General features: G+C 37.5%; 1 protein-coding gene across 29 annotated transcripts in view; it reads right to left on the minus strand.

Annotated features, from left to right (window-relative positions):
• The window catches only part of NEB (nebulin), a 222045-nt gene that overhangs the window by 120054 nt on the left and 75312 nt on the right, over nucleotides 1-26679 (minus strand). For 27 of the 29 annotated variants that reach the window (XM_043576679.1, XM_043576688.1, XM_043576687.1 and 24 more), the window contains exons 55-71: nucleotides 24067-24171; nucleotides 22536-22643; nucleotides 21872-22183; nucleotides 21228-21431; nucleotides 20370-20474; nucleotides 20176-20283; nucleotides 18856-19167; nucleotides 18354-18557; nucleotides 17542-17646; nucleotides 14528-14635; nucleotides 12600-12911; nucleotides 9977-10180; nucleotides 9555-9659; nucleotides 7950-8057; nucleotides 6457-6768; nucleotides 5565-5768; nucleotides 4725-4829 (exon numbers count right to left, since the gene is read on the minus strand). In XM_043576679.1, the coding sequence (XP_043432614.1) occupies nucleotides 4725-4829; nucleotides 5565-5768; nucleotides 6457-6768; nucleotides 7950-8057; nucleotides 9555-9659; nucleotides 9977-10180; nucleotides 12600-12911; nucleotides 14528-14635; nucleotides 17542-17646; nucleotides 18354-18557; nucleotides 18856-19167; nucleotides 20176-20283; nucleotides 20370-20474; nucleotides 21228-21431; nucleotides 21872-22183; nucleotides 22536-22643; nucleotides 24067-24171 (3021 nt within the window). The remainder of the gene's footprint in view (nucleotides 1-4724; nucleotides 4830-5564; nucleotides 5769-6456; nucleotides 6769-7949; nucleotides 8058-9554; nucleotides 9660-9976; nucleotides 10181-12599; nucleotides 12912-14527; nucleotides 14636-17541; nucleotides 17647-18353; nucleotides 18558-18855; nucleotides 19168-20175; nucleotides 20284-20369; nucleotides 20475-21227; nucleotides 21432-21871; nucleotides 22184-22535; nucleotides 22644-24066; nucleotides 24172-26679) is intronic. The other 2 variants (XM_043576703.1, XM_043576705.1) reach the window with 2 other exon arrangements.

The following is a 26679-nucleotide window of genomic DNA, read 5'->3' on the forward strand; positions in this document are numbered from 1 at the left end:
TCCCAAGCAGGCTCCATTCTGTCAGTGCTGAGCCTGACACAGGGCTTGATCTCACAAACAGTGAGATTACCGACCTGAGCTGAAATCAAGAGTCAGACACTTAACTGACTACCTACCCAGGTGTCCCAGAAATAGTAGCTTTTAGATGTAATACTTTCACTCTAAAAATGTATTTTTGTCCAAAGAAGACTGCTTTAGATGCAGAATTAACTGCACTAATATGTTCAGCTTTAAATCTTAAACACACACACACACACACACACACACACACACACACACACACACCCCTCTTTCTTTTACATTCTATTTATCCAAGCTATTTAAGCTGAGATTTTACATCTGGCAGGCTTTAACACTGCAAGTTCTCTTTACACAAATCCTTACAGATTTTAGACGTGAAATCAATAGCTTTCAAATGTGTTGGATTGTTCAGCCCTTGCTCTTCTCATCAAACAGCCAAGAAGTGTTGATTTAACTCCAAATTTGAGTTAGGGACAATTTTACTAGCAAAGAATATGATTACATAACAATACACAACACCACCTTAAATATGTATGTGTCTACAACCAAATAGTGCTGAACTAAGGATAATCTGTTCCTGAATGGCTTTGTTAATATTGATTTGCTCCATAATTAATTTATTATTTAAAAATTTTAATTATAAATTGTTAATTTATTAGTTAAAAACACAAAACTAATTAAAATATATTTGATAATTTATTCTGTGAATTGGAAAAACACCCACTATTCAGTTTCTACGATAGGATAGATACACATAGAAGGTGGAATGCAGGTGCTGTGGGAACACAGTTTGAGAACCAGTATATTAAACAAATCATCTATACTAGAAGTCTTCATTCAGCATTTTTTGCTTGTGAGCCACCCACAAGAATTTGACCAAATCCTATATACTGTTAAGATAAATTTAAAATAATTGCTAATATTGTTTTTTAATTAATCAATAATAAAGTATGCATTGTGATAATTTTTAAACATAAAAAGTAAAAATTTATTGGATCTCTTAATGTTACTTTTGTGATTTATAGGAAATCACAGTACCTCGATTGAAAACCTTGAAAACGGTTTTGGTGGATATTAATGAATTAAATTGTTTGGCAGATTTTTTGTTTTTTTTTTAAATACACTCAGGCATGTACCACATTAACTGCTGGAACAGATATGCTTTCTTTTTTTCCTCTTTTTAGAAATAAAATCTTTAAAAAATCTTATCTGGTCAAATATTTTAATGTATGTTTTAATATTTAAAAAATGTATATTTTCCTTATTTTGAAAAACTTCAAACCTACAGAAAAGTTTTAAGAATAGTACAATGGGGGCGCCTGGGTGGCTCAGTCGGTTAAGCGTCCGACTTCGGCTCAGGTCACGATCTCACGGTCCGTGAGTTTGAGCCCCGTGTAGGACTCTGGGCTGATGGCTCAGAGCCTGGAGCCTGCTTCCGATTCTGTGTCTCCCTCTCTCTCTGCCCCTCCCCCGTTCATGCTCTGTCTCTCTCTGTCTCAAAAATAAATAAAACGTTAAAAAAAAATTAAAAAAAAAAAGAATAGTACAATGAACACCCAGCTACCCAATTATTAGCACTTTTGCCATATTTATTTTCTCTTTCTCTTTTATGTGTGTATGTTTGGCATGTATATTTGTTTTTTTAAATCTTATTTTTGGGGCGCCTGGGTGGCGCAGTCGGTTAAGCGCTGACTTCAGCCAGGTCACGATCTTGCGGTCCGTGAGTTCGAGCCCCGCGTCAGGCTCTGGGCTGATGGCTCAGAGCCTGGAGCCTGTTTCCGATTCTGTGTCTCCCTCTCTCTCTGCCCCTCCCCCGTTCATGCTCTGTCTCTCTCTGTCCCAAAAAATAAATAAACGTTGAAAAAAAAAAAATTAAATCTTATTTTCAATTATAAAAACCAATGAAGAGTAAATTGTAGACATCATGGCTTTCACTTTTAAATATTTAAAGCATATATTGCCTAAGAAAAAGGTCACTTTTACACAACCACAATATATTTATTAAATTTGGGAAATTTGATATTGACACAATACTCTTATCTAATAGACAGTGAATATTCAAATTCCACCAACTGTCCCAGTAGTGTCCTTTATAGCAATATTGTTTGTCTACCTAGAATCCAACTCAGGAGCACGAGTGGCATTTGACTGTTCTCACAGATTTTTAGGCCTTTAATCTGTGCTTTTTGTTTGAAAGTTAAAGAAGAGTGGCTAAGAAAGAGGAAGTGGACACCACTGAGGGCAGGGCCCCTCAGGCAGGTAATTTAGAAGAGTAGGGAAGGGAAGCCCTCCCTGTTAAAGTGATTTGTTTATAACACCGGAAGCCAGAGTACCCACTGGAAAGACTTTGTGTTACCTCAAGGACACCTGAAGTTGGAAGGTAGCTCATCTTTATACCCCAAAACAGAGACATAGTTCTTAAAGTGGTCTATGATGGACTAATTTAATCTTTAATTTCAGTTTCCTCCCTTTCCTCTTTTAAGAGAGTTACTGCTTCAGAGCAAGTAGATGCAGAACCTGTAGATAGTTCTGGAAAAGGATTTAGAAATTGCTTATGGTTTTAAGGGCAAAACAACAATGACCTACAATTCTTCAGGGCTTTATGTTTCTTCCTACTCTATAATGTTCAGTATTTTGTCACTGTTGAGGCTGCATGAAGACAAAATTTTAAATGTAAGGAAAAATTTTAAACATGTGGCAGAAATAGTGAAAACGAATTGCTTCATCATTACCCCCCATTCTCATGTTAGATTGAATTAAAAATATTGGAATAATTTCTGAATTTTAAATATGATGCAGAGATATTTAATTTTTAAGTGACTTGGGTCTTAGAAGGAACTTATTACATGTTTTTAATGTAGATTATCAATACATGACAAATTACATTCTTCCCAAGATTTTACAAGGAAAAGCTGAAACAAAAATAAGAATAAATTGGATACATTTAAGCTAAAATCCCAAGGGCATTTGATCTTCTTAAAAAATTCTAAAATGTTTATTTCATAACTGGAGAGTCAAATAGTTTGCCTATTATATTTTTCCTTTGAGGACTCTGTCCTTCTGCAGAAGTGGAAAAAATGTGTTTAAATAATCTCATGTCTTTAGGCCAAACAAATTGATTTATTTCATTCTTTCAACATTTGAAAAAGATGCAGGGCTTCAAAGAAGATAACGTTTTTGGTTACCATCAAGACTATGTTTTAAAGCTTGTTTGGTAAGTAATTTACCCAAGAGAACTAGAACAGGTAAATGAGAATTTGAGAGAAAAAAAAGATGTGGTTGCTTTGTTTTGTTTACATTTATTGAGTACGGAATGAAGGTACCAATTGGGTTGAGAAAAAATTCAAGTGAGCCATTATGAAATCTAATCTTCAGAAGACAGTCCTTAGGCAATTAACATGATCATGCCATTTTAAAGAAAATGAATCCAGCTGAAAATTGCAGAAATAAAAGCTTAATTTCCTCTCAGCAGCTAAAAAACAAAAACAAAAACAAAAAAACACCTACCTCATCTGACCTCATTTTAACAAAAGGCAGAGGCTTAAAAGCGTCATTACAGTTTGGGGTAGAAACTAACTTCATCTGTCTGGAGTGAGACAGACCTGTTGGGAAAAGCTAAATGAACAGAGAAGCTCTGTGGCCAAGAGAAAAATTGTTCGTTCAAAAAATGACTGAAGCCAAGACCAAGCAAATACTTATGATCAGGCTTGTCCTCGGGTCTGTTTTATAATGTTAGAGGGAGGGAAATCGTACCCTCTTCATTTCACTTGTCACTTGTCATGGTTAAATGAAGCATGACTCTTCTTTAGGGCTGATTATAAATAAAAGTAGTCAATACGGATAAAAGAATGAAGATGGTCAAGTCTTGAAAATGGGTGCTTAATTTTTCAGTGTTCTCAAACTGAAGAAAAGTCTCCCCCCGCCCTTTTTTTTTTAAACGAAGACACACAAACGTGTGAGAAAACAATCTCTTCTTGAATAAACCAGTAACTGTTGACTTTTGGCAAGTACAACTGGGCAAGAAGCTGTCCCTGCAGCAGTATTTCTGGACTGCAAAGATATGTGATGACATGTTTAGTGAGGCTGGCGATAACACATAAAAAAATATATTTTATTGTCTTCAGGCAATTTTGAAATGGATGGACTTGAGGATTCTCATTTCAGTTCTTGTAAATAAAGCTCAAGTTATTTTGAGTATATTAAATAAATCTAATTTGCATGGTAACAGGAAGAAGTTAAAGTTTATTAAGCAACTATTTGTGCCAGGCCCTATGTTGGGCATATTATGTATACTATCTTCTTCAACCACCATGAAAATTCTTCAAGATAGGTATTTTTATCCCATTTTCACAGGTGAGGTAACTGAAGAAAAACTCACAGAATACTGCAGTGCTAATCTGATACATAGCAATCATTATTTTTTAATTAAAATTATAATGAATTTCAATCATTAATAGTTGACTTTGATAGTTTTCTTTCTCCTCCTGAGATGCAGATATTTTTGTATTTATCTATTTCTGTATCATTTTATGTATCTACTTTTTGAAAAATGGCACATATATTCAGGGTAAGGTGACGGGCATAAAAAATCAAAACTAAGCCAACTGGTGCACATGAGAATTAAATCCATAATTCTAACGTTTTTACTACATCAGCAAAATATCAATGTGGTCAGACCAAGAAAATAAAACAAATGGTCTTACCTCACTGTAATTTATTTTATTTTGTCTTGCCAACATAATTTCAGGTGTATCAGGCATGATGTGAATTTGGGTCTTGTCTTTGTCCCAGGCTTCTGTGTATAAGCGCTGTGAATGATAAACAGGTTAATGAATGAGAAAATGCTGTAAATAAGAGTTTCTAATTTAGAGTTCATGACAAAGTTGGAAGCCAGGCTCCTCCCTATCTATGCTGTGTACTTTATACCAACACTCCAAATCTCTTTGCTATTACAAGATATTTATTGCCACTAAATGGAAACATAGACTAAGATATGAAAAGAAAACCTGTGTGTGTGTTTTGTTACACTATCACCTGCAATTAAATTATAAGCAAGTATTTTCCAAGCATACATACCATATGCACTGTGGTTACATTAAATCCTTCCCATGGTTTTGTTTGTTTGTCTGTTAATGGCAAATGTAACTGGATATGCCATCTCCAGATTTCTTTTTGATGAATGTTATGGAGATTCGCATTGACTGGCTAGTTTTGTACTCACTTAGATAAATACCCAATGGGAAAGAAACCTTGATATCAAACCATGTATTACTCTCATTGACTTCAAACAAACTGAACACCAAACACCTGTCCTATTCTTAGCTCTGGCTCTTTCACAAGAGATGTCAAAGCAGAAATTCCCACATACATTTTTGGAATCCTAACGTAACTGAATACAAAATGCAATCCTAACGTAACTGAATAGAAAATGCAACCACTAAAGACAATATGGCAATTGTAAAACAATTAAAAGACTAAATTAACCATAGAAATTCTCAAGGGCATATGGTTTTACTTTAGTTTCCCCCAAACTGGGGACTCACCTTGTTCATATTGATGGCATTGTTCTTGGCCAGCACCTGTTCCAAGGAATCAGGCACACTGGTAAATTTCAGCGTGTCTGGAGGCTGGCGGTAGATGTTGTCACTCAGGATCTCTGCAGCTCTCTTGCACTTGACCACATCCACAGACCCAATGGGGACCCAGCCAATACCTCTCAGCCACTGGAGATCTGATTTGTAAATGTTCTGGTGAGATCAAACACAAAAGCAAGTCTTAGTTAAGCTGCTATGACACTTGATTTTAAAAATGAAAGAAAAAGACTGAAAAATTTGGGGTGCCTGGCTGGCTCAGTCAGAGAAGCACATGACTCTTGATTTCAGGGTCATGAGTTTGAGCCCCATGTTGGGTATAAAGATTACTTAAAAATTAAAAAAAAATTCTTAAAAAAGACTGAAAAACTTTAATAGCTAAACATCATGTCTATGTCTTTTTCAAACATGAAGCCCAGGGGCACCTGGATGGTTTAGTTGGTTAAGCAACTGACTCTTGATTTCGGTTCAGGTCATGATCTCACTGTTTGTGAGTTTGAGCCCGGCATCAGGCTCTGCACTGACAACACAGAGCCTGCTTGGGATTTTCTCTCTCTCTCTCTCTCTCTCTCTCTCTCTCTCTCTCTCTCTCCCTCCCCTGCTCTCTCTCTCAAAATAAATAAATAAACATTAAAAATATAAAATATGAAGCCAAATTAGATACACTTTCATGGGATTGTGTTCTCTCTAAAAGAAAAGCAAAGTACAGTGAATGAGAGGTGGAGAGAAAAAATGTTATTACTTCTGAGGGCTCTAACTAATCCTAGACCATTATCTATGTATCACTGTGTATTACCATCGTAAGCATGGTCACTGGTGGTATACAACGGGTCTTAGTACTCACATCACTCTGGAGGTCATAGGCCCGCCGAGCATGGATGACATCATTCTGGTCAGGCAGGCATGTCCACTCGTGCAGGTAGTTCTTATAGTCCACATCACTGACTAAGGTCTGGCACTTCTTGGCCAGGACCACCCCCAACATGTCCACTGGGCTGCTGAACTTGGTCTTCCACTTCTCAAAGTCCTTCTTATATTCCCTGTCACTCTGAATCTTGGCCACATGCATGGACCACATCATCTTGGGGTCATCTTTGATGTCTCGGGCTCCGATGTGGTGGCCTAGTTGCTTGCGATAACCATCTTTATATTTGTACTGAAAAGTAGTCATTTAAAAGGCAAACATGTTAGAAAGGGCTAAAATCTTGGTGATTTAAAACATCATTATTTTAAATTTGGAACCATCTGAATACCAACTTGTTTCCTTATCCTAAACTCTGACTTGACTTCACAATACTCTAATGGGAAGACAGGGCCAACTACATACTTCTAAGGTTTTGCAGACATTAAGTCCCTGGGAAAAAAAAAAAAAAGGCAGCAACACCTCCGGAAAATCAACTGGAAGCATAAACTACCTTTTCTTTATCTTGGGCCAGTGAAATCACTAACCCAGAAATTTTACATTTGATTTTGAGAAGGCTACTTCCCAGGCCACAGGTATCATATTACCTCCTCTGCCCACCCCTCCCACCTCCCAAATCTAGCTCTGTTGACTTTTCACTGCACCACCTGACTCCCTAAAATGGGCTGGCTTGCATTTTCTATTCAGCATACCCTGCTCTGTTGGAGATCAAATTTGGCTGGGGTTTCTTGGGATTCTTCAAGTGAGAAAACAGGTTATATAACTACAAGAAAGCATTTTAGTGGTGGTGATGGTGGTAAGTGCTGAATGGATATTTTCTCTTCATAACATCACACAAATCCTAATGTATATGTATAATTCTTCATCGAAGGACTCACTTCTTTCAGAGTGAGCAAGAAATGAGGATCACCATTTCACTGTTTTTGGTTGTCTTTGTTTTTCTGTTTTCGTTTAAAAAGAGCTCAAAAGGAATCACTTAAGGCAATTTTCCAAAAAAAGAATTGGCAAAGATCCAGAGCAAGATTAAGGAAAGGTACATTTTCCTAGACCTGGCTGAACCAGGTCTTTTTCTGATATTGAGCCAACACATGTAACCAAATTATTTTTTTTTTCTCTTCTGGCCTTTTCTTATTTCTATAAGAAATATCTATAATTGTAGATATGAATAACTATAGATTCAAATTCAATTTTATAATAAAGTTTAGGACACCACCTCCACCTATGGGACCTGAATATTAAAGTTTTTGGAGTTAAAAATATAAAAGAGCTTTTTCCAGTGAAAAACATTTTTTTTTTCATTTAAAGCACAATATGTGTGCTTTAACTGGCACATAGATTCATCTCCCTGCTGTACTAATGATCATTTGCTCCCAATCCTATCCAGCCATGTACATACATGGAGTGTGGCTACTCACATCACTGACGATGTCCCTGGAGGCCTTGGCCGCCACAATCGGGATGGCATCACTTCGCAGGTCATAGCCTTTCTTCTTTGCTTCTTCATTGGCGAGTTTATACAGAGTCTATAGAAAGAAAGTCAGAGTGAAAGTAAAAGGTTTGACAGCAACAATTTAGAGATTATTAAGTGACATTCCAAGTAATTTTAAAAAAGAGAAGGTCTGGAAACAACTAAATTTCCAGCAATTTTGAAAGTAAATAAATTATATCTTACTGAAAAAAACCCATACACATAGCTTTAGAAATCAATGAGATCAATGGATATTTATATCGATTGATATTTTAATCCATCATATATGTTAAAAATTAATATATAGCATGTAGTTTGTTATATTATGCATATCAACATATATTAATGTAATCTAGTAATCTAGATCAATTTACAGACCAGTCTATACCTATTTCTAAGTGAAAAAATAATTGCAGAACAATGTTTAATATTGTTAGTTTACATATAAAATATACTTACATACTTTTATTCATTTCTTTATTGCTTAAAACATTTTCCACAATCATGTAATACTTTATAATGTTTAAAAAAGAAAGGTGGAAAAAACTGAAGTACAATTTAAAACAGCTAACTGGACTATAATCACGACTTTAAGATTCTAAATTTTGTCTATATCATATTAGTAAAACACGTGCCTAAAGTAAATTGCATTTTACTTTAAAAAATCCCAGTGCTGTTAATCGAGAACACTTCTTTTCCACACTTGAAGCTTTCTTTCTATAGAAGAAGCTCAATTATTTTTCTCTGACCTTTCTCCTTTCTCTGCCCCTTTACTCTCTGCCTGTGAATCATGGACTTACCGATTTATTTAACTAGCAGGGATGGGATGACTAGACACTTCCCACTCAGCTCAGACCCGCTCCCTCTGGGACTAAGCCCAGCCCCTTCTGTCTCTCTGGGCTCTAAGTCCTAAGACCTTACCCCTGAGGGGAGTGTAGCTAATTGCCCTTCTCTAGTGTGGCCTCTGACCAAATGGGAACCTAATTCTGAGGTTCAGTTAGGCTCATTTAGTTCTCATCCAAATGTATACTTGAACTTAACTTTAGTTGTAAAAAATGTGAGATTTCAACTTCTATTCATACTCCTTTGTTTTACCTCTCAGTTGTACTGAGGATCCAGGTAGGGAAAAGTTACATATTATCAGAGGTCCCCTTGGGCAGATTGCCAGATTTAGCAAATAAAAAGATAGCAAGTGCAGTTGGACTTGTATTTTAGGTAAATGACAAATAGTGTTTCAGTGGAAATATTGGGTCACTAGTTTATCTGGCTATCCTACCCCCTTGGAGATGCAGAAAATACTACTCAGTCCCCTTGGCCCACACCAGCAATGGCTATAAACTAAAAATGCAACTTCAGTTTGCCCACGGAATCCTATAGCAGATAACATTCAACCTAGAAATAAAAGGCTAGATGGGCTGAGTGTTCACGTCACAGAGCCACAGGCACCATGATTGCTGTGGCACAGCAGCAACCTCCATAGAAGCAAGTACAGGAAAACAAACAGTGGCAACAATAAAACGTGTGGGGCCGCACCACAGGAGTTTGCCCTAACCTGGCTGTAGTTGAGCTGGTTCTGCCGTGCCAACGTGATCTCCGGGGTATCAGGCATTATATGAACTTGACTCTTGTCTTTGTCCCAGGCCTCTGTGTATAAACGCTGCCAAAGAAGATGTTGATAGAATACTATTTGAAATGGGAATTATAAAAAGTTAAGCATGATTATTATTAATCTAATTAGGAAAAACAAACCGAACTTGGATACAAGGTATTTAAATTGGAGGTTTGAGTCTTAACACTAGTGATCAAAGTTAAAATTGGGAATAACAGAAATTAGTTAGAGGATTTCGAGTATATAATTTAGGAGATAAATATGACCCTACACACACTTCAATGGATAATTTTAACGGCACTAGTCGTTAGAGTATGATAGCGTCTTTTGGCATCTTAGAGAAGCTTGAGGTAGCTGGGGCTCACCTTGTTCATATTGATGGCATTGTTCTTGGCCAGCACCTGTTCCAGGGAATCAGGCACACTGGTAAATTTCAGCGTGTCTGGAGGCTGGCGGTAAATGTTGTCACTCAGGATCTCCGCAGCTCTCTTGCACTTGACCACATCCACAGACCCAATGGGGACCCAGCCAATGCCTCTCAGCCACTGGAGATCTGATTTGTAAATGTTCTGTAAAGACGAAAATGGAAGAAACTCTTCAGCAAGACTTAAAAGATTTATGGTAAAAATGCCAATGCAATCAGTAATAACGTACAATACTGGTAGTTGTCTTTTCGTGGAAAATAAGCTCATTGTGTTAGACAGACTAAAGGAGGCACTATGTTCAAAAATGACCCAGAAACATCTCCTAGCCATAACAAAAAGTGATCATATATTTCTGGTGGTAAGGACAGGACTGATCCAAATTACTGTCAGTTCAGTGAATGTTATTATAATGCCCATGTGTACAGGAAAACAATGCCAACCCAGAGTGGGAGAAAACACAGATACGTCCAACAATAGCCTACCAGTAAATAAAGGTGAGGCCTAGTCAAATGAAATTCTCTGCAGCTACTAAAAGTCTTATTTTAAAGGATATTGATGACTTAATATAACATTACACGAAGGAAAACATAAAACAACGTATGTGGATAAATTACATGAGCAGGAGTGGGCTTTTTCAGTGGTTGGATTATGTTGGATTTCATTGCCTTCTATGTATTTTTTCTTATATTTCAAAATATCTGTAGAGCTCTTTAGAAATAAACAACAAAAAAAGAATATATAATAATGATGTAGAGCCCCTGATACATTGAGGCAGAAATTCATGGCTTTAACACTGTCCGAGGCTCAGGGCAATTGGTGATCATTTCATTGGTCCAAGGCCCCAGATTCTTTCCACCAAGTTCTCAGGACAAGAAGGTGGACTTCTTGGGGTGCCTGGGTGGCTCAGTTGATTAAACATCCAACTTTGACTCAGGTCATGATCTTACGGGTTCGTGCGTTTGAGCCCTGCATCGGGCTCTCTGCTGTCAGCATGGAGCACACTTTGGATCCTCTGTCCCCCTCTCTCTCTTCCCCTGCCCCACTCATTTTCTTTCTCTCTCTAAAAAATAAACATTAAAAATTTTTAAAAAAAGAAGACGGACTTCTTTCCAGAGTTGTCTTTCCATACCTTTCTCCCTTGATTTGTTGTTTTTAAACAAAAATCTGTGTTCTTTTTAAGTTTATTTATTTTTCAGGGTGGGGGAGGGACAGAGAGAGAGGGAGACAGAGAATCCCAAGCATTCTCTGAGCTCTCAGCATAGAGCCCGATGTGGGGCTTGAACTCCTGAATCGTGAGATCATGACCTGAGCTTTAATCAAGAGCTAGTATCTTAACTGACTGAGCCACCCAAGCATCCCTCTCTCAATTTATTTTACATCATTTCTCTGCTAAGGATTTTTGTTAACCCATTAAGTATTAACTACTTCACAACAAAGGAATTGGACCTTTGCCCAGCTCATTTGAAGGATTTTACCCATAACAGCAACTAATACAGACTGATATTTTGCAGTCTACACAAAAAGCCTATTGGAATTGGCCTAATGGATTACTATGTGGATTGCCCCCTAAATAACAACAGCAAGAATGAAAGCAATAACATTGTATACCTCTGGAGTGCTTTTTAACTTTCCAATGACTGTTAACTTTCAAATAACCATTAAGGCTCCATCACAGTGTGGGGGAAATTGATTTTGAAAAGGCACTCAACAAATAGACAGATGTAAGCAGTCTGTCAATGCTGTCAACTCCATGGGTGGCATTAACCATTTTAACTCATGCAGGCAAAGCTTTTCTTTTCAGACACAATTGCAAAACACAGGGTTCTGTATGTCAAAAACTACAGAACAAATGTGGGCATTTTCACAGGTGGGCTGTACAGTTTTTAGTAATGGCCAATTAATTTTAAAAATTAATTTAATTAAAATAATTAAACATAGATATAAAAAAAATTAAAAATTAACTTTATTTCCCAAAATCCTCTAATGCTTAAAGAATCCCTTCAAACATTTGTAAACTATGTGCTGTAGGAAACGTGCTTTTCACACCCAGATTTGATATTAAAAGCAGCAGCACTAGGTACCATGTGACCCCTCTACAGAGAGCTGTGCTAAGAGAAGAAAATGTCAGTGAACTGATCCAATAGCTTACAAATACAGCAACTTCTTTTGTTTCATAATACTAACAATTAGCACTGTAACAGGCATTAGAATTCTAATTATAACCTTATCTGGTTTGCAAAGAAGCTAAAAAAATTGAGTATTTTTTTTTTAATAAAAATGTGTTGTTTCTACCCCTTTAAAAGAATAAAAGAAAATGTCTCCACCTGGTGGACTCTGAACATTGCTTAATTCCAGTTTTGTTTTTAAAAGACCAAATCCAGTTTGTAAACTTCCCTTCCTTAAAAGCCTATTAAATGTACACATAATAAAGCAATAAAACTATACACTGATTCACATCTCATTCACTGATCAATAAGTCCTAGCTTAAGTATGCCAATGGGTTGCATATAAAGGATAACTTTTATATAGCTGAACACAGCTCTTTTATAGATGCTGTACTCACGTCACTCTGGAGGTCATAGGCCCGCCGAGCATGGATGACGTCGTTCTGGTCAGGCAGGCACGTCCACTCGTGCAGGTAGTTCTTATAGTCCACATCACTGACTAAGGTCTGGCACTTCTTGGCCAGGACCACCCCCAACATGTCCACTGGGCTGCTGAACTTGGTCTTCCACTTCTCAAAGTCCTTCTTATATTCCCTATCACTCTGGATCTTGGCCACGTGCATGGACCACATCATCTTGGGGTCATCTTTGATGTCTCGGGCTCCGATGTGGTGGCCTAGTTGCTTGCGATAACCATCTTTGTATTTGTACTGAGACAAAAACACACAAATGAGGTTTTTATCATAAGCCCTTGAAGGTCAAAAGTCTGTACAAAATCACCTTGCTTATGTCAAAACTATAAGTTGACTTTTTCTAATAAGCACTAACTCAAGCTGCTATCCTGACCTTTATGCTTGAAGCTTATAGAGCTAAGAAAATAGATGGAATCTGTATAATTGCAGTGCATATTCAAAATCACCTATGGCCTGGTAATAAGGAATAATTCTTGAGGCAGGTAGTGCTCACAGGGGGAAAGGCCATTTGAATAAGGGAACTTGGAGAAATGAATTTTAGGCACTAAAAGTATGTCAGGAAAGAGTCGCACTTGGTAACATGGTGTGCATAATAAGTCACAGAATGGGTACCTGGTTCCTAGAAGGATGAAGTACTCTATGTCAAGGACCTAGTTTAGTATTAGTATACTAGTTACTTACTATACTATCATAAAGTAATAGTATACCATTAGTGTACTAATATAATACTAGTATTATTATACTAGTAAAGCTGATATAGCAGTCCAACTGGTTAGAGCATGCTCCAGAAAATGCATGGGTTCTACCCCCATATGGGCCAAGAATGTTTTTACTATTCCAAGTCCAATGATGTTGTCCTGGGATCTGAGCCAGTTATTCAAAACACATGCCTCTAGCCTCAAAGATAGCTAAGTAAGAAAGTACAGATGGGTCAGCAGGAGGCGATATGGTACAACAGGAAGTAATGAGGTTGTCTGGAGTTTCAACTCCACCACCTACAAGGAGTTTGATTTTAGACAAGTGGCTTAAGCAACCCACAAAACAGGGATAATGACAATACTTACATCCTAGGATAGTTATGAAGTGTAAGTAAGATAATGCATGTCAAGCTCTTCACATAGAATTCTCAACACTTCCTAGTTATTCCTGTTATTATGGTTGACATAAATCCATTTGTGGGGGCAGTCCAACATACATACACTAAAGGGAGTCACTAACCCAACATCATGGGCAGCGAATTATCATATTCCAAAATAGTGGGCCTTGATATTTAGAGCAGTGGTCTGTTCCTCAAGAATCTTCTGAGGCACCATGAAAGGTTGATGGTTTTATTCAACCTGTGCTAGACAGCCAGGAGCTGTTATTAAGGGTGCAAGCTCGGGCTAGTAATCACCTCTGGTATAGATCAACTGCCTTCTTTTTCAATCTTAGAAGGGTGAATTGTAAAGTCAAGTGTCATATGAATTTTGTGAATATTATATATTAAAATGTTATACAAAGACAGGACCTGATTCTCACTGGGAGTACTTAAGTTTATGAGGTATACTTTCCATAAGCACGGCGTTAATTTTTAGATCTCCAAGCTTGTAGCTGTACTCTAATAATTTCCATGAATGGATCTTTCTCTGATTTTGGTGGGTCAGTTTTCATTGAACATACTGTATCCTAAAAATTATAAACTGCTTTTTGAACATCGAATTTTTCACTTCCTTCAAAACTAGGTTTTTGAAAAAGCCCATATAAATACATTAGGACATATTTCCAAAGGGTGAGGAAAGTTCTTTTTGAAGATTTGGTTCAGTATAAGTGTCACTTCAGACTGATTATATACTTGGGGCAACACTGAAACTCACATCACTGGCGATGTCCCTGGAGGCCTTGGCCGCCACAATTGGGATGGCATCACTTCGCAGGTCATAGCCTTTCTTCTTTGCTTCTTCATGGGCGAGTTTATACAAACTCTAAATTTGGGCAAAAAAATATATAATTATACAGTTAGATGTTGACTTTCATATCCAAAAACTGACAGGGGCCTAAAATAATTCACTAAGTTCTACACAGCTAGGTGCCTATAATGATCTTATTCGGAGAGGTCTAAGCCTTTGCATTGTTTGCTAAAGACTTAAAAATGATACGTATGTAGAACACTGCAGCTTTGTTTTGTATTTTAAAACTTATGTTGAGTTAACGAAATATAAATATTACCCACTGTTTCAAAATTTTTTGTTACAACCACGAATCAGGTTTTTTTTTTAAGTTTATTTATTTTGAGAGAGACAGAGACAGCATGAGTCAGTGAGGGGCAGAGAGAGAGGGAGAAGAGAATCTCATGCAGGCTCTGCAGTCAGCATGGAGCCCGATGTGGGGCTTGAAGTTATGAAACCATGAAATCATGACCTGAGCTGAAGCCAAGAGTCTGACGCTTAACCGACTGAGCCACCCAGGTACCCCCTCATGAATCAGTTTTGAAGAGATCTAAAAAATTAAGCTGAAACTCATGGGCTTAAGGTGGCAAAATGTGGATAAGAGGCAAAGACTTGATCATGGAAATTAATTCACTCTACACCTATTCTGCCCCAACTGTGTGCTGTGAATGTGCTGGGTGCTTGGGAATCAAAGATGAGCATGAGGCCTCTCCCATCATCAGGGTTGCAGGGGGAAGTTATGGAAAGACTGATAACCCACAGAGGAGGCTACCAATAGAGGTGATTTAGCCATATTATTAGCAAAGAGCTCCAGGAAGGAGTAATTAATCCTAAATTAAGAATCAGGAAAGTTCCTGCAGTGGGATTGATCTTTGCATTGGACCTTGAGTGATGAGTATGATTTCAGTAGACTGGAATGGGAGTCAGGGGCAGAGCGAGTTGCATGAATCAAAGCACAAGGAAGTGATGGTGCAGGGGTGTCAAAGGAAGGGGGGGAGCAGTGCCAGGGACAAGTACAAGAGAGGACTGAAAAGAATCTGGAGTTGGACTGAAGGCTTGGTGCTAAAATAAGTTTGTGCTTAATTCCACAGGAAATAGGAAACCATCAATAAACTTTGAGGGAGAGTGACATAATCAAATCTGTATTTTGTCTTCCTATCCTCAATGAGATAAAAATTACAAAAGAATCGAACTAAGCTGAGAGAGAAAAGCCTGAGAAAGCAGATCAGGCAGGTTAGGCATTCAGTTCAGGGCGTTCTCCCTGGGTCTCTTCTAACCAACAGCACACTACAGCATCTCTGAACTTTTGCAGCAAAGACAGAGTCCAGAATTCCAGAAATGCTGAGTGGCTAGTTACAGAGGCTCTTTGTCTCCTGAGATTCTAACACATGCAATACATGCTTTCCTGTAACAATACAGGACTTATAGGTTTTGCTAAAAAATTCACTCCTTTTTGCTTTGCAAGTAGGACTGGATGTTTTTCGTTTCTGGTGACAATTGAGAGTTAGTTACGTAAGTGCTAAAATTATAGTTTGCACTCCCCAAAATAAAATGAATTAAGAGGGTGGCTCATCTAGCTAAATCCTCTAACTTATGTCATGCAGAAGAGTAATATATTGTTGACTTATGTTTTCAAATAAACAATATTTTCTTTGCTGGTAGCACAAAGCTGGGAGAACTAACTCATACATCAGCTGACAGAAAAATCAGATTCACAACAATCTTCACGGGCTTAAACCAATAGGCTTAATCTAAGAAGAAGAAATTGCACAGAGATAAATGTTAATCTTTGAACTGATTTTCAACTGAATTTAAGTTGCCAAATGTGTAAATTCAGGCTAAAGGAAACCTAGCTTAAGCCCATGCAAAATGTCTTAGGGTTTCAGTCGATCCCAAGTTCCATGTGCCCTGGCAGTGATATTGCTGCCAACGTGCCCTGAGGCACAGGGCGCAGAAATGGAGGCCAAACGTCCGTAAGAGGCAATATGATGTCAACTATATTCTATACTTGCAGGATTTTGTTTGGTTTGGAGGGTCACATTCTAGCAGGAGTGTCATGTGAGGAATGCCCAGGAGCTATGGATCTTTGGATGAGAAAGAGAACTTGGGGTGAGGTGGCAGGGGAGGCACCAGAGTAGCTATCCTCATCTCCGTGGAGTTGGCAGAGATTGGTTTTGCACAGCCTCAGAAGACTACAGAAGTCAGCAGAGAGAAATCTTTGACTCAGTACATTACAAGCATCTTCTAATGGAATTTTTCAGAATGAACGGGCTGATTCAGGAGATAAATTCCTTGTCACTAACAACACTTAAGCAAAGGCAGGATGACAACCTGTTGGGTGGGGACTCTTGTAGAAGAGGAGCTGACCTCTTGGGTTAAACATCTGTGGTTCTGACATGAAGGTACATGGCCCCATGCTCACAGAGGGTGGAAAGGAAATGGACTCGCTGATATATACCCTGGCAGATCCCCCGTTTCTGTTTCTTTCTCTCAGTATTATTTGATAATACTGTAATTTTAGTTCCTGACTTAATTTTAAACATTAAAAATCTTAAATTTTGACTTTAAACCACAATTTGGAAAAAGGAAATCATATATGGAAGATAGATATAGCACAGTGATACAGCATTAGGAGGAGATAAATGTACAATCTATTGCTAATTTCCCAATTTAAACAAATTAATAAAAGAAAAAGTTTTGATTTTTCTTATGGTTACTGCTTAAATCATTAGTTCTTATTATTGTCACTTTGTAAGGGATCATTTGCATTACTTGAAGTTTGATGTTTAGGATGAGGATTCAAAAATGCAGGAGTTGCTATTCACACCAAGCAAGAAAAAAGATTCTTTATACAATTGTTATTTAGTATTACATCACCTTGGACGAATTAACTGAAATCAGAAATCGCATGCAAACTTCATAGAATTAGTATCTGCTCCTACCTCACTGTAGTTGATTTTGTTCATCCTTGCCAACATAATTTCTGGTGTGTCTGGCATGATGTGGATCTGGGTCTTGTCTTTGTCCCAGGCTTCCGTGTATAAGCGCTATCAAAGAAAATATATAATGTCATCAGGAAAAAAATTCAGTGTGTAGTTAATAAGAATTTCAGGGGCACAAGAACTTTATAAACAAAAATAACAAAAGGTTATATATTTTATACACGTTATGTATGGTAGATACATCTTCAAGTAATCAGTTCATAGAACAGATGTTTGAGTGCCTTATGATAATCTGAAATGTATGTTAACAAAAGGAAATTGAGAATATCTTTTATGCAAAGATGATCTTCCATAAAAATGTCTTTTTCTCAAAACCATAAAGAATTACTGAAGTAAATACTAAATATAAATGACACATATATCAGATAAATAGATACAGATGGATAGATAGATAGATAGATAGTCTTTTGTTGATAAATGCTTTCTTTCTTTTCTTTTTTTTTATTTAAAAAATTTTTTTTAACGTTTATTTATTTTTGAGACAGAGAGAGACAGAGCATGAACGGGGGAGGGTCAGAGAGAGAGGGAGACACAGAATCTGAAACAGGCTCCAGGCTCTGAGCTGTCAGCACAGAGCCCGACGCGGGGCTCGAACTCACAGACCGTGAGATCATGACCTGAGCCGAAGTCGGACGCTTAACCGACCAAGCCACCCAGGCGCCCCATCTTTCTTTCTTTTCTTGATTATATTTTTTTTTCTTTGATTTTGCTGTCAGGAGTCCTGCCTTGGTTCTCTGAATTTGAAGCCTCACCTTGTTCATGGTAATGGCATTATTCTTGGCTAACACTTGTTCCAAAGAATCAGTCACACTGGTAAATTTGAATCTGTCTGGAGGCTGGCGATAGACTTTATCACTCAAAATTTCAGATGCCCTTTTGCATTTTTCCACATCCAAAGAGCCAATAGGAACCCAGCCGATGCCTCTCAGCCATTGGAGATCCGACTTGTACGTATTCTGTTGACACAAAATAGTCAGTAAAATTTTATCTTTGCATTGTGCAAATATTTTCCTCTAAACGATATGAAATAAAGAATACTCTTGAAAATTCAGTTTAATGGACAGGCAGCATATCAGACAATACTCCTTTTTGGTCTGGAAGGTTAAATAATTAATACTCACAAGGAAAGAAGAAATGCTATTCCTGCCTTGCAGGAGCTGGTAAGCTTGGTTCCACCTATTGCTACCTTCTCCAAGGGGTGTTAATTCACTGATTTCCTACCTTTGCACATCATTATGATTCTTAGATACTAACATCACTCTGGAGGTCATAGGCCCGCCGAGCATGGATGACATCATTCTGGTCAGGCAGGCATGTCCACTCGTGCAGGTAGTTCTTATAGTCTATGTCACTGACTAAGGTCTGGCACTTCTTGGCCAGGACCACCCCCAACATGTCTACTGGGCTGCTGAACTTGGTCTTCCACTTCTCAAAGTCCTTCTTGTACTCCCTGTCACTCTGGATCTTGGCCACATGCATGGACCACATCATCTTGGGGTCATCATGTATTGCTCGGGCACCAATGTGATGGCCAAGCTGCTTACGATAGCCTTCTTTGTACTTGAACTAGAAGAAGAAATACAGACAGTCAACTATTTTAGCTTTTAGTAAAAAGCAATTACTAGGCCCCAATTTTCCTGTTCATTAAAAATATAATGATTTCCTCTTGAACATATACATACATGCACTTTGTAAACCGTTTAGAAAATAAAGAATACATATATGTACACAAAAAAAGAAAACAAAGACATTGTTCTACCATTCAGTGAAAACCATTATAAAACTGCTTTTTGTAGTGTGTGTGTGTGTGTGTGTGTGGGTGGGTGGGTGTATTACAGAGAGTAAAATTGAATAGGAGTCATATTGTATATACCTGCTTTTTTCATTTATTGCATAAGCATTCCTCTGTGTCATTAAATATTCTCTACGAACATGAATTTTAATAGCAGCAGGTATTACATTATGTTGGTATATGTTAATACTTTTAACCTTTCTCTGATTATTGAATACTTATTTTTAAATTATGATGGTTACCTTCCCATATTTTGGAAATAAATATTTTTGACTTTATAGACTAATGAAATAGAAGGATAAACATTTCTAGAAACGTGAGCCAAGCCATCACTCAAAATAAATATTGGCAACCAGTCACTGGACACAGAAGTAAACATATGGTACGTGTGGATGGACTATGAATAATGTGTCCCATTCCCTCAGCCCTTGTAGGTTCACTGGTTCATAAGGCATGTGTTTTTTTTCTGAAGGAATCCTACAATGAGTTCAATTGTATATAAGAATATATCAGGTGGAAAAGCCCAAAGGATGTCTAACTATAGTCAAGTATCTAATGTTTTAATTCAGCAGGAAATGGACAATATTTTGAAATGCATCTATGGACTCAATCATACCTTTGTGTTGACAATTTCACTACCATTATTAAAAACTATTTACTTAGAAAAAAGACTGTTAGCAAGAACTTTAACCTCATAGCTTACTTGCCCTACTATATAACCAGCAGAGAGAAAGCAATCTTTGAGCCAAAGCCAAGGCAAAGAACTTTTCAGGTGCACTTACTTCACTTGCAATGTCTCTGGAGGCCTTGGCTGCCCTGATGGGAATGGCATCCAATCGCATATCATAGCCTTTCCTCTTGGCTTCTTCTAGGCCAAGTTTATATAGTTTCTGAGAAAGACATAGATCATCATAGGTTTGATTCGTAAAGTGCAGTATAAGCAAAATACATCACATACCATGAATATATTACTTACCTCACTATAATTTATTTTGTTTTGTTTAGCTAGTAAAACTTCAGGGGTATCTGGCATAATGTGGACAGTGGTTTTATCTTTATCCCAAGCTTCTGTATAGAGGCGCTAAAACAAACAAAAAAGATGTGACTAGTACAGGCTAGTAATGAATAGATACATTAAAAAAATCTCGTTCTTTTTTTTTTTTTTTCAACGTTTATTTATTTTTGGGACAGAGAGAGACAGAGCATGAACGGGGGAGGGGCAGAGAGAGAGGGAGACACAGAATCGGAAACAGGCTCCAGGCTCTGAGCCATCAGCCCAGAGCCCGACGCGGGGCTCAAACTCACGGACCGCGAGATCGTGACCTGGCTGAAGTCGGACGTTTAACCGACTGCGCCACCCAGGCGCCCCAAAAAATCTCGTTCTTAATGAGAGTAAAGACAGTCTACTCTGTGAGTTGGTATTTTAGAAAAAAAAATTTTTTAATGTTTAATTATTGAGAGAGAGAGAGAATGAGTGGGGAAGGGGCAGAGAGAGAAGGAAAGGGAGAATTCCAAGCAGGCTCTGCACTGTCATCAGAGAGCTTGACACGGGGCTCGAACCAACACATGGTGAGATCATGATATTGACCTGAACTGAAATTAAGAATCAGATGTTTAACCAAGTGAGCCACCTGGGCACCCCTGTATTTGTGACACCTTTAGGCCTAGATGTCTCATATCAGTAAGAAGCATACAGCACTTAAATACCACTTTAATATGAAGCAAAAGAATTAAATATGGTTTTCCTTTTATAGAAACAGATTACCATGTTTACACACACACACACACACACACACACACACTAATACCCCCTTCAAGTGAAGAAAAGACTTACATGGTTCATGGTAATAGCATTGTTTTTTGCCAAAACCATTGGGATGGAGTCCATAAGGCTAGAAAACTTGAATTTATCTGGATGCTGGCGGTAAACATGATCACTCAAAATCTGGGAAGCTCTCTTGTTCTTCTCATCCTCAAGAGAACCACTGGGTAACCAGCCAATGCCTCTTAGCCACTGAAGGTCAGCCTTGTACAAATTCTGAAATTATAAGTGACAAACCAGTAAAGCATAATTATATGCCCCTAAAGAAATAAAATTATGTATTATATTTTACTATACATTTTCATGCTTGAATTCTTGGGACATTTATAAATTTTGGTATGTCTTATGAATCGATGGAATATTCAGATTAGAAGCATATTTTGGAAAACATCTAAAATGGCAGCACAAAAAGAATGATCCAAATTTTCTAGATCAACATATCAGAGTCTTTAACCAAAGCAATGGGGGCTCTGCCAGCTCTTTCTCTGTGGGGTAATGGTGCCTCCAGATGTTTAGGGATTGGATAGGGTGTGGGCATTAATCTAGGGATATAGAACTCAGTTGTGTAAATTCAACTCCCCTTACTTTAGGGAAAATTTGATTCTTAGGAAAGCGGCCACGGTTTTTAGTTGGTCAAAGGAAAATCTTGGACTCACATCACTCTGAAGGTCATAGGCCTGCCGAGCATGGGTGACATCATTCTGGTCAGGCAGGCATGTCCACTGATGTAGGTAATTCTTATAGTCCACATCACTGACCAAGGTCTGGCACTTCTTGGCCAGCACCAAGCCCAGCATGTCCACTGGGCTGCTGAACTTGGTCTTCCACTTCTCAAAGTCCTTCTTGTATTCTCTGTCACTCTGGATCTTGGCCACATGCATGGACCACATCATCTTAGGGTCATCTTTGATGTCCCGGGCTCCGATGTGGTGGCCAAGTTGCTTGCGAAAGCCTTCCTTGTACTTGTACTAAAGGAAAAAGATAGGTCTTGAACCTTTCAAGATTAACTTATGTTGCAATTACAAAGCACATTAACTCCCAATATTTCACAAAGCCTAGAGAACCACAGGTTTAAGTTTTTTGATGAGAAATATTAAACGCTAACTCACGCTACAAGTTTCATTTATAATAAACTTCACACAAATTCCAGCTACAGATACCTTGAGTTTATCTTCATCCCACCCTACCACTCTGGGATCATTTTACTCTGCTTTAATTTGTTACTCCTTGGAAGATTCTGTTCAATTTAAAATTAAAGTGAGAATGCTTTAAAGTGATAAATTGCAATCAAATCAGTATAAACAGGGGATAAAGTCTTACTTCACTGGCAATTTCTCGAGATGCTTTTGCTGCTTTGATTGGTATGGCATCAAGGGGAAGATCGTAACCTTTTTTCTTCAACTCCTCATAACCCATTCGGTAGAGTTTCTGTTAAGAGATGAAAATCACTTTGAGAAAAACTGTTTTCCATAAACAACTATAGCAGAATGAATGCAACATGCTAAATATTTTAAGAATCCCCGACAATAGTATCTGCTCTAGAATACGCCAATGTAATTGGAAATTATGCCTATTGATTGCTACAGATCCTATTTTAAACTTTAAAGCTCTTCAATTACCCAGATCAACAAAATTAAATCTCAGCTCTTCCCAAATACTTCAGTGTATGAGGCAGAAACAAATTGATAGAGAAAGGAAATAAAACATCATTTAGGTGCCATTTTCCAATTACCTTGGAGTGTTTCATTAGAAGTTTTTGTTAGAAAAGAGCAATGCTTTTAGTGGGGAAAAATTACGCCTGATGGGCTCTCTCTTTCATGTAGCTATGACATTGTAAAATATAGTCTATTTTACAACATAGGGCTGCCCGTAGCAGGATCTGCATCTGTAGGTAGGAAACAAAATCCTTCATAATTTTTTAAATCTAAGATTTTGGGGAGGAAACTTTAAATGTTGAATTTAAAAAGTATAAGTGAAACAATTTGTTTCTCCAGATTTGTTACATAATGAAACAAGTGAGAATTTAATGCATTTTATCCAGAAACCAGATTGTTTAAAATGCCTATTGATCTTGGAATGTGTTTATATTTCAGTGATCTGTGGCATTATTCTAAAACATTATTTAATGTTAAAGTCTTTCTATTAGAGTTTAGAATTTGTCTTTAAAATATTTAATTTTTACACCTACAGATTTCTGGAGATCATGCTATGATGATGATAAAAATAAAAATAGAATTCTCCTACATGGTTTTTTAATGCTTGTTCATTTGAAATTTCATGTGTGTTGGGACTATACTAGCTAAACACTGCAGGCCCAATACCAACAACACAAATTGTCTCTGACTCTGAGAAATACCTGTCCACATATGGGAGAGCAATATAAACCATTACATTATGATGATATGTGTAATAAAGGACTACAAGGAACAGAGAGCACACACCCTCAACTCTGCCTGAGACAGGGAGTACCAATTAGATATTCAAGTTAAAAGCCACTAAATAAGAAATCTAAGTCACTTGTAGTTTATTAATTAAAATGATTCAGACATTCAAATTTACTTCCATATAAATTCAATGCCTTAGAAGCAATTAAAACTAGCTTTCTGGGGGCGCCTGGGTGGTTCAGTAGGTTAAGCGTCCAACTTCGGCTCAGGGCATGATCTCACGGTTCATGGGTTCGTGCCCCACGTTGGACTCTGTGCTGACAGCTCAGAGCCTGCTTTGCATTCTGGGTCTTCCTCTCTCTCTGCCCCTCCCCCACTCGTTCTCGCTCACTCTCTGAGAAATAAAATAAATATTAAAAAAATTAAAATGATCTTTCTGGAAATACATGCTGAATTTGGAAACTTACATCACTTGTATTGATTAAGTTTGCTTTAGCCAGAATAATGTCAGGTGTATCAGGCATGATGTGGATTTGAGTCTTGTCCTTGTCCCAAGCTTCTCTGTAAAGTCTCTAAAATGTGAAATAAGAGATTTTCAGCAGTTTTGTTAGATTAGTCAATGACATCGTTAATTTTAAACAGGATTACTAAATTCATCTGAATTAAGCATTTTAACTGACAGCATAAGCAGAAAATAGGTACAGTATTTTTTGATTTGTCTGGGGAATAACTGCCTTTCAAAATATAAAGTATGGATTACCTTTTCAAATTTACAAATAACCCTGCCCATTAGAAATCAACCCAAGTAATCAGAGTCTTTGCCAAGATCGTCAAATAAAGCAGAAATTCTCCATCTGATTATAAAAGTCTCCGATGTTTAATTGGGAAATAGCCCTTCCCTTCTCAAAAGAAGATGTATTCAAGGTATATCTAGAAATTAGGGAATTGCATTCTCTATGTTTTATTATTTATGGTTATACCTTATAATAATCTGGGGGGATTAGGATCCCAAAAGAATTTGGTATGGAATTTATCCAAAATCTCTTACATGTCCCAGAGCCATCCTCTTTCTTCAACAGAAGACAAGGGAACTCAAACAAAAATCTCATTGATTTACTAACACAAGGGAGTAAAATTTTGATGAAAAACAGGATGCCTACATTGTCAGAGAAATCTCCTCCAAGATACTTATCAATTCCAGAAGATAAAATGGTAATTTGACAGTGGAGAAACCTCGTAACACCATTTTAACCAAATGACCAAAATTAAAATGATCAGTAATGGGACAGACTGGTATCTTGTATCACTGGATATGACACATGGAGGAAGATACCACATGTGTTGTCCTACTAAGTACAAAGCATGAATGTAATCATGAGGAAACAAAAGACAGACCCAAATGAGGGAGATTCTACAAAATGGCCTGTGCTCTTCTCCAATGACAGGGATTTAGAAGGCAAAGGAATAGTGAGGAGCCAGTCCAGATGACAGGAGACTACAGATAGCAAAAGCAAATTTAGTGTGTGATCTTGGATTGAACCCTGGGTCAGAAAATAGTTCTTAATTTGTGTAAAGGACATTCGTGGTAAAATTGAATAAGTTCTATAGACTAGTATTGTTTCAACATTAATTTCCTGATTTTGATCGTCGCACTATAGTTAGGTGAGAGAAATGTTCTTGTTTTCAGGAAATGCACACTGAAATAGGGATAGAGAGGCATCATAAAGCAACTTACATATTTATGAAAGAAAAATAAGGAGGGAAAGTGGGGGGGACGCAAATGTGATAAATGCTAACAATTGGAGGACTGGGGTGAAGATACATATATATACATAATTATATTCATATTTATGTATTTACTATATATATATATTATTTGTACTATTTTTGCAACTTTTCTGTATACTTGAAATTATTTCAATATACACAATTTTAGAACTCTCACTGGTTTTTTGGACTTGCCAATTTCCCCTTGAGGCATGCAGCGTGGTGTACAGGAGCTGGTACTTTTCTCCTTCCGGAACATGCTTACTACATAGTCCAGAGAGGCTGATTAAGATCTTCAGGACCAAAACAAAGCAAGGCTTGTGAATTTGCACATACGCTTATCCTGGTTATGCGCTAACCTTTCTGATTAAGACCAGAGATTCTCAGCCTTAGCACTACTGGTGTTGTATACTGGAGGATTCCTGGTTGCAGGGGTGCTGTTCTGTACATTTCTGGAATGTTTAGCAGCATCCCTGACTTCTATCCACTAGATGCCAGTAGCATGCCACCCTCAAGTTGTGACAACAGCAACGGTCTCTAGGTATTGCCAAATGTCCGCTGTGGGACAAAAATATACCTGGCTGAGAACCACTAAACGGGACCATTTCCTCAATGGCATGTGTCACTTTCACCACAACCCCTGCCCTGATCCCTGAAAAACAGAGAAAATGCTAATATTTGTTTATACTGAGATAGAAGTATGGGTCTATTCAAAAGGGCAGATAGTAGGCTCAAGGATCAAGTGGCTCTCTTCTGAGGCCTGAGGGGATCAGTGTCTTAGCCTTCCTACAACCAGGGCACACTGTTGAAGAGGTCTGTTGTGAGACATTAATGTTGATAAACTTCATGACTGAGGGTTTTTCTCTTGGCCACCTTATTAGTTCAGAGCTCTCTAAACAGCTCTGCTTCATGGAGAGAAAGAAACTTGGATTCCAAAAGGGGAGATGTTTTACATAAATTTGTTGCTTTATTAGCTTGCTGGATTCAAGTTGCCATCATAAAAACAGAGAGAAGAGACGAAAACTTGAATATTTATAATAAAACTAACAGGTTAGCATTTATTATAGATTTTGGGTGTAAACATTGTGAGTCTGTGAGGGGGTGACTGGGAAAAGAGCAGCTACAATTTATCAAATGCTTATTATAAACTAGTTATGAGTTTTATATAAACACTTATATGGTATGTGTAAAATATATAGATATTGTAAGTATTCAGATTCTTCTAAGACCCAATTATTATATATAAATTTAAATTTTCTTATCAGTTCCAGAATCTCAGTGCACATAATTCAACTTTCTGTAATTTTCAGAGT

This window comes from Prionailurus bengalensis, chromosome C1 (genome assembly GCF_016509475.1).
Source record: "Prionailurus bengalensis isolate Pbe53 chromosome C1, Fcat_Pben_1.1_paternal_pri, whole genome shotgun sequence".
Classification (NCBI taxonomy): domain Eukaryota; kingdom Metazoa; phylum Chordata; class Mammalia; order Carnivora; family Felidae; genus Prionailurus; species Prionailurus bengalensis.